The sequence below is a fragment of the Ornithorhynchus anatinus genome, chromosome X1 (genome assembly GCF_004115215.2).
Source record: "Ornithorhynchus anatinus isolate Pmale09 chromosome X1, mOrnAna1.pri.v4, whole genome shotgun sequence".
NCBI lineage: Eukaryota > Metazoa > Chordata > Mammalia > Monotremata > Ornithorhynchidae > Ornithorhynchus > Ornithorhynchus anatinus.
This window is the reverse complement of record NC_041749.1, coordinates 22,140,990-22,154,105: the sequence shown is the minus strand read 5'-3', so window position 1 is coordinate 22,154,105 and position 13,116 is coordinate 22,140,990. Positions and strand designations below refer to the sequence as shown.

The 13,116-nt window shown below is 43.3% G+C and overlaps 1 protein-coding gene across 7 annotated transcripts in view; it reads left to right on the top strand.

Annotated features, from left to right (window-relative positions):
• TENM2 (teneurin transmembrane protein 2) overlaps nucleotides 1-13,116 on the top strand; it is a 1,066,718-nt gene that overhangs the window by 946,279 nt on the left and 107,323 nt on the right. For 6 of the 7 annotated variants that reach the window (XM_039910127.1, XM_039910125.1, XM_039910123.1 and 3 more), the window contains 2 exons: nucleotides 3,092-3,292; nucleotides 4,835-5,020. In XM_039910127.1, coding sequence (XP_039766061.1) covers nucleotides 3,092-3,292; nucleotides 4,835-5,020 — 387 coding nt within the window. The remainder of the gene's footprint in view (nucleotides 1-3,091; nucleotides 3,293-4,834; nucleotides 5,021-13,116) is intronic. The other variant, XM_039910126.1, reaches the window with a different exon arrangement.

The following is a 13,116-nucleotide window of genomic DNA, read 5'->3' as shown; positions in this document are numbered from 1 at the left end:
GTCAATGAAAATATCGTAAGCACTTGGAAGAGTATGATAGAATTAGTAGACATGATCCCAGCCGTCAAGTTGCATGCACTCTTCATGACTCCTTGCCTCAACTCTTGAGTCTGGATCCTGAAACCAAAGTGGGCATTTGGATGGAGGGTGTAGTTGATTTAATCAACAAAGCTTGAAAGATTAAGTTTCTTGAAGATAAATGGATTGCAGGAGATAAAACTGCTTTCACTGAAAACTTGGAAGGGACCAATAACATGACAAAAAAAGTTAAAACAACCTTTTGCACACATCATTTGGCAAAAGGAAAGTGTCAAAGCAGTGACTGCTGTTTTTCAAAACTTTCCTTCCTATGCATATTGTGCACCACAGAATAAAATCCTACGTAATGTGGCTTCTCAACAGTTTCACCAACTCAGCCAATGGGATTTGAATTTTTGGGAATGAGTTAGTAGTGCAACAAAACAAGGAAAAGAACGTGAATTTTTATTAAAGGATGAAACGCCTCCCCCCCCCATTGATTTGTGCTTCCAAAAAGAATGGGCTGGAGTGATTCATATGCCATTTTCAAAATAGGAAATGGAATTAGAAAGTCCGGGTCAGCAGTTTTTTTCTTCCAGTTAGCTTTTTATTTCTGATATTCATCATAGTCATATCGTTCAAACAATTTACCTGAAATGGCAATGGCACGAAAATCGATATTTGTGATCCACAATTTTTGCTGCATAAACACCATTGCTGTATTAACAGATTTGCACATAAGAATGAAATGGCTCATTTGTCAGGTTTCACTCAATGATTCTGGTGGGGAGGACTGTTCAAGAGAGATAGACAATTAGTTTGTCAGCCATGGTTTTTCATGTCGTTTTCATGGTTGAGTCATTTTTCAATGACATTTAACTTCTTAAGTGTAATTCATGGGTCTTCAGGGCTTTATAGTACATATTGTTTGGAAAACTCCTTGACCTCCTTTTTTATCCTTAGGGATAAAAATTGAATTCACGTCCCTTTTTTTGTCAAATCTATAGAGGACCCTGACTAAATGAGTTCTAATGATTTTAGGAGCCAGGGGGCTGGAGCTTTATGTCACATGCTACTTAACTAGTAAATGCCACTGAGCCCCTTTTAAGCACAACAAGGATTCCATTTATAAAGTTTTGAAAATTGCCACTACCACTTCCCTAAAGATCCAGCAACAGCCCTGAGACCATCACTGGACCCTGGATCCAAATGGAAAAAAACAGAATAAAAATCATTAAATTTCTCTTCCTGAAGTCATGATTCTGACAAAACTAAATAACAAAATATTTACCTAGAACTGTAGAAACAAAGGGTTACCTAATATTCTACAGAGAATGAGTGTGTTCTTTGATGGCATTCCTGTTCTAGGGAATAAATCCTGGGAGATTTTTCCCACTGCCCATGTCCATAATTCCAACCAGGGGAAAGAAAGGTAATTTTTCTGGAAGACCAGTATTTCATTCTTTCTAGATGGCTTTTATTATTGCTTCCTATAAAAAAAAAATGACATATTCCCGATTGTCTTGATATATTATTGGCTGTGTATGTTCTGCCACACTTGTTCATGCCTAATTTGCAGTGAGGCATAAGTTCAAAGTACACATATGCACTACAAATGGGAGCACATATTCCCGTTGTTGGGCAGGGATTGACTCTATCTGGTGCCGAATTGTGCATTCCAAGTGCTTAGTACAGCTCTACACATAGTAAGTGCTCAATAAATACGATTGAATGAAGGAATGAATGAATATTTTAGATAGTACCTTTTTGCAGCCCCCCTAAGTGATCGGGGACCTGATAGATTCTGCTTCCAAACCCAATGTGAAACATCTCCTTTCTTAAATTTCAGCTTCTGTACTAGCTTCAGTTTGTTACAAGCCCCAAATGGAAACACCCTGGAAGGCTTTTCTTGTTCTGTGGACATGAGCAGGGAGAGAGGAGAGGGCTTATCCCTCCCACTTTCCTTGGGGCTAGGGAAGGGGTGCTGATATGGACAATCCCTCCCCATACATCCACAGCATATGCACATGTTAGCAATTTTTAGCTCACAAGGCACCTGGATTCTATCAGGCATGCTGAAAATAGATCCATAAAGAGAGTTTCTGTGTGTGCCTATCTGTGTGTGTGTGCGTGCATGCATGCCCATGTTCCTGTATCTCTCACTGGATGCCCCTAGGTCCACTGTACGGCAGAGCTCCTTGCTCTGTCCCTGGGGTGTGTCACCCCTGCTACTGATGAGTTGCCCAAACCGTGTAGAATGTGACAATTTCAAAGAAGCGCTGAGGTTTCTAACCCGTTTTTTCCACATGTGACATCCAGATAAACTTCAGGGAATCTTCTGACCTTTAGATTTTGAGCTAAACAGGGCAGGTATCGGGAAGTGTACTCATTGCTAGTAATAATTGCTGTAATATTCCCCAAAGCAATTAACTAAACATGAAATTAGTTGAGACAACCCAATCAGTGACATCATCGGAGTAATTTATCTAATGAGAAATTGCAAAATGATTCATTCGGAGAGTAATCTGAGAAACAGAAGCGACACCAACGATACCCCCACGGGACCAGGTGTTCCAAACCAGATCTCTGAACTTGGTGCTTTTCCCAGCACTTGGGTGAAGGCTAATGGTTCCGGGATGTAAAGGGAGGTCGGTACCAGAAGCTCTTTCATGGCCCCCTGAACCAGGCTTTCCTTTAGCTTCCGAAGTCATTTCTCTACTGTGCTGTAGTGAGGGGTGAACCACTGTGGACTCCAACTTCAGGGTCTATCAATCTAAATTACGTACACCTCAAATTTTCTGAGGTAAGGATGTCATAAGTTGGGAAATTTGCATAATGAAGCAAATTTCTCTTTCCTTTATCACCTTGATCTGCAAAAGGAGAGACTGAATCCTCTTGAATGTTCCATGGTTGCGCTCTGGGATTTTCAGAATTCTTTGCTTCAGTGAGAATCTTGTGTTTTGGATGTGTAAAGCTGTCTTCAAAAACCAAGGGCCTGTGAACAGTGAAGGAGACAATAATTTCTTCACTGTTATTAATGTGGTATGTATTTTTTCTCATTTGTTTTTTATAGTTGACTGCTTAGACCCAACCTGTTCCAACCATGGGGTCTGTGTGAATGGAGAATGCCTCTGTAGCCCCGGCTGGGGTGGTGTAAATTGTGAACTTCCAAGAGCTCAGTGTCCAGATCAGTGCAGTGGACATGGTACCTACCTCGCGGACACAGGCCTCTGCAGTTGTGATCCCAACTGGATGGGTCCCGACTGCTCTGTCGGTAAGTTGAAAGACTCTTCTCCTTGATTTCTGGCCGACCCATACTGGATCCCATAAGTGGGAAAAAAAACCAAAACTGTTGCTTCACAATGGAAACAATGGGAATTTTCCTACAATCCACAGTGCTCACCTAACTACACTCAGGTTTCCTGCTACTCACTAGAACTCTGCCTATTCTTGTGCCTCATTAGCGCCATTATTACAAATTGATAGGACACCCTGGAGGTTTGTCTCAATTTGCATTATAGGGTTTCTTATGTACTCTCAAAGGACACGTAAACTAAGTAGAGTGATTCTGTCCTGAAAAAAGGGAACTGAGCTCCCGCTAAAAACAGAAAGAAGCTCCCTCAGGGTGCTGTGTGTATAATTTTTATAAATTTTTGTAATCCTCCAGTAACCAAAAAAAAAAATCACATACTTTGCTTTCTTATCTTAGATGTAGCATGAAATGAAACCGTTCAAAGTGAGTTTAAACTCTTAAGATACTGGTCCCATCCAACGTAGGACTGACAAAAAGTATGTTATTCTTCTCCTTTCTTCTAGTTGGTGAGACAGCTGACAGGTTATGAGGATAATCATGACGGGAATATTTGTGACATTTGCTTAGAGCTAAATGGGAAATAAATGTTCCATTCAAAAAAAAAGTCACAGTTTTATATGTCCTCGCTGTCTCTTCTCCGTCTTGCCTCATTCAGGCTTCAGCTTTAAGCAGAGTCTGGTGGATAGAGCACTGGACTGGGAGTCAGGAGACCTGGGTTCTGGTCCCAACTCCACCTCTGATTGACTGCGTGACCTTGGGCAAGTCACTTAACTTCTCTCTAAGCCACCGTTTCCCTCTCTGTAAAATTGGGATAACGATCCCTGCCCCCCCTCACTAGGTTGTTGTGAGGATGAATGAGATGATGTCTGTAAAGTGCTTGTCAGAGTGAGAGGTCTGTAAAGCTACAGAATGAATATCTGTCTATCATCTGTGAAGGACTTTGAGCTCCTCTGAGAAAGACGCTATGTACACACAGTGTATAATTGGGATAACTGTCGTTATCACTGATTGTTTGGGCAGGGTGGAAGGCCTCTGGAGACACTGAAAAGGCAACATCGGAGTGTGCCAGATTTCCCCTCCATGCCTGACTCCCATGTCAGATTTGCTCTGTTCACAAATCCAAGCAGGGATTTCCTGGCTGCCGGCAGTAAAAGAAAACCAAGACGTGTCCCCTCGATGCTTGGTACATCCTTGTCCGCCACCACCGGTGCTCCCGGCTCCCACGGTGCCACTTGGCTGACAGTTTAATTGACATTCTTGTGTGGCAGTCCCCGGCAGCAGTCCCCGGCAGCAGCAGCAGCAGCAGACGCAACAGCAGCAGAAGCAACCAAAATCCCCAGTAGCAGGGAAAACAAGGCAGAGCTGTCAGGACCCCGGTGCCGCAACTCTTGCAGAGTTGCCGTCCCGGCCTTGACCCCGGCCCCGACCCCATGTTGGAGCGGAGTCCCCGGCAGAGGGTTCCCCAGTGGTGGTGTTGAGCTGTAATAATTGTTTTTCTTCCAGAAGTGTGTTCTGTAGACTGTGGCACTCACGGCGTCTGCATCGGCGGAGCCTGTCGCTGTGAAGAGGGATGGACAGGGGTGGCCTGTGACCAGCGCGTTTGCCACCCTCGATGCACAGAGCATGGGACCTGTAAAGATGGGAAATGTGAATGCCGAGAGGGCTGGAATGGGGAACACTGCACCATTGGTAGGCAAACGGCAGGCACCGAAACAGGCACATATTGCTTTATTTCCATAAATTGTAGAAACGTAGTGATTCTTGTGCATGGCAATGGGCTGTTCCTTCAGGGACACGAGAGCTCCCCACAGCAGCGCTGCCTCTCAAACCTCTGGGGTGAGACAGGGGCAGTAATTGGAAAATTCTGATCTTCCTCCTGTGGAGGTCTAAAGTGAACACCGTCAGCCGGACCTGGACCTGAAAAAATCAGATTGCTGATCAAAGAAGGGCCAGGGCCTGAGAAAGGGAGACGTGCTCATGGAAGCCCATTGGCGTGCAGGGGACACCATTTCCCAGAAAGCAAGTATCCCCACCTCATTGCCCAACCTGCAGGGTCAGGTTGGAGGAAATCAAGGAGCCGACAAGAGTAGATAACAGCCTCCACTCGGCCCTGCCTGGCTTGTTTTCAGATCTGGAACAGTCTCAGCACACAGGATCTGTCCATTGCTACTGCATGCCGGCTCTCTGCCTCCCAATACCATCCCATCTGAATTGCAGCACAAGCAGTTAAGAGCACTGACGGGTAACCAGAGAGCGTAAGGGGAACTCAAAAATAGCAACTTTTTTTCAAAAATCAAAATTGGTGGGGACGGAGTGGACACAATGTTTTTAGCCAGGTGCACTGAAAACTGAAACTGGATATACTGGATTTGGAAGCATGTGCTTTTTAATTTTATCTCTGAAAAGTCAGCATCTTTTTACTTCCGTTTGGGGAGGGGTGGGACGGTGTTTATTTGAGACCCCCGGCAATAATTTTAACCCTGTGGTGGACAGTCTGACCCTGAACAGACTGGTGAAGTTCATTTCAAACCACTGGCAAACTAGCTCTTGAAATCCGCATTGGTCCCGGTGGAGTTGTAGGGCGCTCCTGTCGATCCCTAAACTCTGCCTTTTCCTCCAAACTGCAGTGAACTTCATGAGTACCCTTCAGCTCTTCCTGAGGTTGGGTGAAAGTTCAGCTTTGGTTTTACCATGCTGCTCATTTCGCTGACCATTTTCCAACATTCACAAAGGGAAAACAGAGCTAACCAAACACCGTGGATTTATTACCCCAGAGAAAAACATCCAATTGGGCAACAGAGAGGCAGTACGCAAATTTAGGGCCGCGGCCCTAGCAATTGGGACCTTGAGGGGACAGTCTGTTGGTAGTGAATTGTTCTGTCTATTCCCAAATAGTGATCAATATTTTGATGCCCTTCAACCTGTTTTCATGTAAAATCCCCCATCGAGTCTTTGAGATTCATGCACCTTTTAAGGGATGTACGTAGATAAATTTTAAAATATGCTCCATAGTCTTGAAAAATCAGTTTTTAAAGGCACCTCAAATCCTTAGGGGTAACTTCTTTGAAGTTGTGGTGCCTCATTTTCCTCCCTCTATGAGCTCACATGATTAAAATCAAAGCCTTCCTTCTCAAAGCTTTTGTCAACAACCTAAAGGCAGAAAACCTTTCCCTTAGTCCACACTCTTCTCTCCCAATCCCCCAGCTGCCAGCGGGACCTGAATTCCCTTAGTAAATCACCCTCCAGGCCTTTCCTAATTAAACCAGGCTCAGGAAGGGAGTTTCTCCTTCTTCCATGAGTAAGGCACAGTATGTCAGCACAGATGGGCGAGGGAGATGGGCAGAAAGAGGGGTAGAGATAGGAATGGGTAGGAAGCCTCTCAAATGAGTAGTAACTTTAAAGTTGTAGCAAAAACGTTGAAAAGGAAGTTGGTTTATGCCCATAAGATGCTGGCCATTTTGTAAAAAAAGGGAAGAACCCTGACTGGGAGAATAAGTAGGGACTGGAAGACAAGTATCTTGTATAATGTGGAATATGGATAGGGAGAATAAAGCCACAGGATCCTGGGAGATGAAATAAGAAGCTTTGAACTTTATGCAAAAAAGAGTAGAAGCCAGGGGAGTTTGGGAAGGTAACCAGTGAGGGAGGTCAGGAGAAGGGAAGAGAGGGAAGTCAAAGTTTTCTATTCAACCAGGATTGTAGTTTTACATTTCCATTAAATATTTGGGGAAATGTGGAGAAGGTGAGAACACATATAGTGCTTCAGGTTTTGAAGAGAGTGTACTATAGAGTGCTTCTTTCCTGAAGGAGTGCCACAGCACAACATTGCGACTTTGTAATATCCTAGGGTGCTCAAAGAATACTGACTTTGCCAGCTTTAATTTCATTGTGAATGTGTGAGGAAATTAAAGATGGAGCAGCAGACCTCAGCATCCCAGTTTGATAGGACTCCTCTCTCCGCTTCCCCATTATCCCATGGGCTACTGGTGGCTGATTGGATGTGCCCCAATTGTGCTGGTCTTCTTGGGACACTGGGGGACACAGGCATTGCTGTTCAGTTCAGAACTGTGATGTCAGAAAAAAAAACATTCAATTCATTCAGTGCATGTTATCAAGGTCACAGAGGTAGCATAAAGTTTTTCTCATATCTCGTGACTTTTTTGGAAGCACGTGTGTTTTTGGATTCTAGCTATTATCCAGAAAGTTTAAAACAGCATAGTCTAGTGGTTAAAGCACTGGCCTGAGAGTTAGAGGACCTGGATTCTAATCCAGGCTCCCCAGTTTGTCTGCTGGTGACCTTGGGCAAGTTACTTAACTTCTCTGTGCCTCAGTTACTTCATCGGTAAAATGGGGATTAAGACTGTGAGCCCCATGTGACCCATTGACTGTGTCCAACCTAATTAGCTTGTAACTACCCCAGGACTTAGTAGGGTGCCTGATCTAAAGTAAGCACTTAACAAGTACCATAAAAAAATGCAGATACAGGTGAGATTTGCCATTTTTAGCAAAAGTGAAGTTGGTAACAGCATCTTTGTTGGGTTTTTTTCTTTTCAACCTTTAGCTCAGTAAATATTTCCATGGGTTTTATTTCTTTTTTGATGAAGAGAAAACTCCTGTCAGTTCATTTTAAGTAAATGCCACAATTTAAAGCTGAAGTACTGATCCTCCCCCTCAGAGAACACTGAAAGTTTTAGAAGAGAGAGGGAGTCTTTGGCTATTTGTAATTGCTTGCAAAAGCTGTACTGAATACAGGAAAATAATAAAAATGAAATGTCATTTGCCACACAAGCATTGAGTTTGGGATACCTGAGTTGGGGCTGGGGTGATGGGTGGTTCCTGAGTGTGTGACTAATTTCATCCTTGACATTCTTTCAGAAGTTTGTAACAAATCAACTATCTGAACAGTTGCAAACCACCCAGAAGAAGCAGATGAATAGCAGTGGGCCGGGCTGTTTTGTAGGTGATTGTATTTAAGGAATAAAATGGTGTCAATTGCAGGGGTAGGGGTAGGGGTAGGGTAGGGAATAAGATCTTTGTGAAGAACAGAGCTTAGTCACACTGGGCAAGGAGAGCTGGCTTGCTTACATTTTCAGCCAGAGTGTATTTCTTTAATTTTGTTCCAGGTTATTTTTTGCAGCATGTTAGCAGAAATTAAATCATATTTAAGCATAGTGTTGCAGGCAGGGAACATGTCTACTAACTTCTGTTTACTGTACTCTCCCATGTGCTTAGTTCATGGGATTGGTTGATAGATTGAATAGTATTTTAGAATTGGATGATCCAACTAAATTATAAAAATCCCCATTGCTTCTTTCTAAAATGGAAACCATAAAATGGCTCCCAAATTTCCACAATACACCTTTTGGCAATTCACCCAGAATCCAGATCATCTGGAATTCATAGGCATTTTTGAAAGGGATTATTAGATTGATATGCTGCCTTTGGTTCCCAGGAAGTAATCAGAATCCCAGCCTTCACAGATAGAAACCAAATCTCCCGGAGATAAATTGCTGCTCATTTATTCCATCCTCTTTTGAGATTAGTTTAGTCTCCAGAAAATATCCAAGAGCCACTAACACATTAGGGTAAGGTTAAAGGAAGGATAGGGCTGAAATTTTTCTTAGGTCACAGTTACCATGAGCCGTATTAAAATAAAAGACAATTGGGCAGCCGCTGGACTGAACAATACAGGTTAAGACCAAAAAGGAATTAATCTATTAATCAATCATATTTACTGAGTGCAGTGCACTGTACTAAGATTTTGGGAGAATACAATATAACAGAGTTGGTAGAATACAACTGCCTACAAATACTTTATAGTCTAGAGGGAGAGACAGGCAGTATAAATAAATTTTGGATATGCATTTAAGTGTTGTGGGGATGAGGTAGGGGCGTATAAGGATACAAATCCAAGTGCAAGCAAGTGGGAGAAGAGGAAATAAGGGCTTTGTTGGGGGAAGGCCTCTTGGAGGAGATGTATTTTTAATAAAACTTTGAAGGTGGGAAGAGTGATTGACTATTCATTCCATCTCTAAATCCTGTCGGTCCCACCTTCACAGCACCACTAAAATCCACCTTTTCCTCTCCATCCAAACTGCTACCATGTTAATACAATCACTCATCCTATCCCACCTGGATTACTGCATCAGTCTCCTTGCTGACTTCCCAGCCTCCTGTTTCTCCCCACTCCAGTCCAGACTTCACTCTGCTGCCCTGATCATTTTTCTACAAAAACGTTCAGGACATATCACCTCACTCCTCAAAAAACTACAGTGGTTGCCCATCCAACTCTACATCAAACAAAAACTCCTCACCTTTGTCTTTAAAGCACTCCACCACCTTGCCCTTCCTATCTCACCTCACTTCTCTCCTACAACCCAACCCGTTCACTTCGCTCCTATAGTCCTAACCACCTCACTGTGTCTTGATCTTGCCTGTCTCGCCACCAACCCCTAGTCCATGTCCTGCCCCTGACCTGGAACACACTCTCTCATATCCGACAGACAATTACTCTCCTCTTCTTCAAAGCCTTATTGAAGGCACATCTCCTCCAAGAGATCTTCCCAGACTAAGCCCCACTTTTCCTCATTTTCCACTCCCTTCTGCCATCCCTGACTTGCTCCCTTTGCTCTCCCCCCTTCCCAGTCCTACAGCACTTAAGCATATATCTATAATTTCATTTATTTGTATTGATGTCTGTCTTCCCTCTAGACTGTAAGCTCATTGTGGACAGGGAATGTGACTGTTTATTGTTATATTGTACTCTCCCAAGTGCCTAGTATAGTAATTACAGTAAGCAGCATACACCGTAAGTGCTCAGTAAATACGATTGAATGAATGAATGAAGGACTGTTAGATGTGAAGAGGGCAGGTAGTCCAGGCCAGAGACAGGATATGGATGAGAGGTCGCTGGCGAGATAGGGGAGATCAAGGTACAGTGAGTAGAATGGCATTAGAGAAGCGAACTGTGTGGGTTGGGTTGTAGTAGGAATTCAGGAAGACAAGGTAGAAGGGGGCAAGGTGATTAAGTGATTGAAAGTCTTTGGAATGAGGAAGAATAAAACAGAGGTTTACAGCATTTATCTGGTCAATTGGGATCATTTAGAAGCAGCAGTTTGCCTGCCCCACAAGAGGCCGCTTTACCTGGATGATCCATTTTGACAATTCTCCAGGAATAGCCCCATCTTCTTGCCTCTTTTGGCCTGTTGACCAGGCCCTGAGCTGTAGAGGCAGGATTATCCTGATGTTGTCCCCGAGAGAGGACAGGGCTAGTAACATATGGCACACATGATAACAGTTTTCTTTCCATCACACTGGGGCCCTTCCATTGTCTGTTTTAATTGGTTGGGGAAAGAAATTGATTCCTGGGATATTAATAAGGAAAATGAATCCTTTGCCCAAGGTAAAACCAGTCGTGCGACAACCTGATGTGCTGATTAAGTGATTGTGAGCAGGAGTAGACAGAACCACAATCCATGGGAGAGAAGTGTTGGGGGCTTCAGGGAGCCCATCAGGAAAATTGAACTTGCCATGTGGTCTGAGTGTATCCGTAGCTATTTCTGCATTCCTTACCAATTTCATTTTTTAGGCTTTTACAGACTGGTGTCCTTGATCATGTGGATCCTTTTGACTCTACCAAGGACAGTGTTGGGGGGAAAATCCTTCAGGGTAAAATTAGTCTTCAGGTTTGGTCTTTGGAAGCAAGTGAATTCTGTAGTTTTAAGCCATCGGCACGCAACTGATTTCACCACAGTTTTTCTGGCCAAAATGTAGTTAAGCATCTCATTTCTGGAAATAGAAGAGTCACCTACCCCTGTCGCTTGGGTCGTCAGTGATGTGAAAATAACTCTAGGAAGGGGATAGGTTTCATTAAGCAAGGTCTTGTCTTAACAGGCTGAGATTTTCAAAATGTCTTCCTGCTTTGTCCCTTTCTTCCTGGCCTCAGGAGAAGGAACAGTGCCTTGCCATGCAATTACCATGCATTTTGCCTAGGTGTTTCATAACTATTCTTTCTGGATGGCTGAACAGAACATTTCAACCCAAGCACTGACCCGCCTTTTAGCCCAGACTAGATTCGTACTGGTTATTGGTTTCTGACCACTTCTTGAAAATGAAAAAAAAAATGGCTTGGTTTTATTGTTTTTTAAACAGCCTTTTGAATAGTTGAGCTCATTTCTGAAAAGGCCTCTTTGGCTGAGCTACTGTTCAGAGGCCTCACAACACCGAGTCAGCCTTAATCTTCCAGAGCTGCTGGCTGCTGGGTTATTTTGTACCCCGTCGTGTCAGGCACAGGTTGGCGGAAGCAAATTACTTACTACCTGATGTTGCTGGCGCTGAAGGAGCAGAAACCTCTGAGCATTTAGGGAAGAGGTGGCAAGCAGCTTCAGGATCACATAATGTTATGTAAACTGTGAAATGTCACATCCCTTCTTCCTTGGGACTTTGTATTCAGGTAAATCCATAATCAGAAACCATAGGACTTATTATTTGGGGAGTTTAAACTCGGATGCCTCTTGACTGTAAGCTCCTCTAGGCTGTAAGCTCACTGCGGGCAGGGAATGTGTCTGCCAACTCTGTTGTACTCTCCCTAGCTTAGTACAGTGCTCTGCACAGAATAGCACTCAATAAATACCATTGTTCTTGTTGATGATGATGATTCCCTGGGTCGGAATAGAACACTGGACCTCAGGAAGATCTTGACAAATGTTGTTCTTCCATATTGGAACCCTTCTAAAGTGGAATTTTTAAGTTTCCTAAACACTCATGAGTCTGTTCTGAAGGTGCCTTATTTTCTAGATTTCAGGAGGATGGTGTTGGTGGTTGAAAACTGTGGTAGAAAGGGCAGGAAGGAGAGAGAGAAGGAAAACTAGAAAAAGAACTAGACAATCTAAAACAGAAGACCAATTCAGAAACAACTAATCAATTAAACCTATAAGATTTTTCATATAAGCAGGAAGTGGGTAGGCAAACCTGGAGTGGTGATATTTGTGAGGAAGGCTCAGATTGTAGGAAAGCTATTCTGCTGCCTCTTACTAGGCCACAAGTTTCTGCTTGCCCATAACATCAGCATAAGTTTAGTGCAACAAGTTCTGCCATCAGTAGCTAAAACAGCCAGACTAATAAGGTCCTGGAAAGTTCCAGTTACTCAAACCTAAGTTCCCTGCTTTGTTCTAGAAGATAAAAATGGACTTGGTTCAGCCTTATAAAATTACATCTTGAGTCTGGTACTGACAAGGAGACATAGGTAAATCTAACTCTCTTTATTGGAAATCAGTTCCAGATGTTTTAGGAGACTTTCCTGACTGAGATCTGAGAGCAAGGCTCAGGTAACTGATATCAATGAAATTTAGACACCAGTGAAGAGATACAGGGGGTTTTAAAACACTGGGCACCTTAAACTATGTGGAGTAATCTCAACACTTTGCTCCAGACTGGACTGCTGCCCTTTGCACTACTGACCCTCGAGGGGCAGTGTCCACTTGAATACTCTTTCCTTCTGCTTAGTACAGTGCTCTGCAGACAGTAGCTCTTGATAAATGCTATTGCTACCTCTCATTCTCTAGAAGATGCAGTGCCAAAATTCTGAGAGTTGCACAGACCCATTGTTTCTGATATCTGTATTACTAGTAGTCACGTTCAGAGGATGACCAGAGAGATCAAAAGGTTTATTGGAAAAAAGTTCCTACTTCTTCTAGAACATTTAGGCTTCTCATTGACTTTCGGCCCCCATTCCGTTCCATCGACTTTCAAATCCCCTTTATTTTTTCCACTGGAATATGCCAACT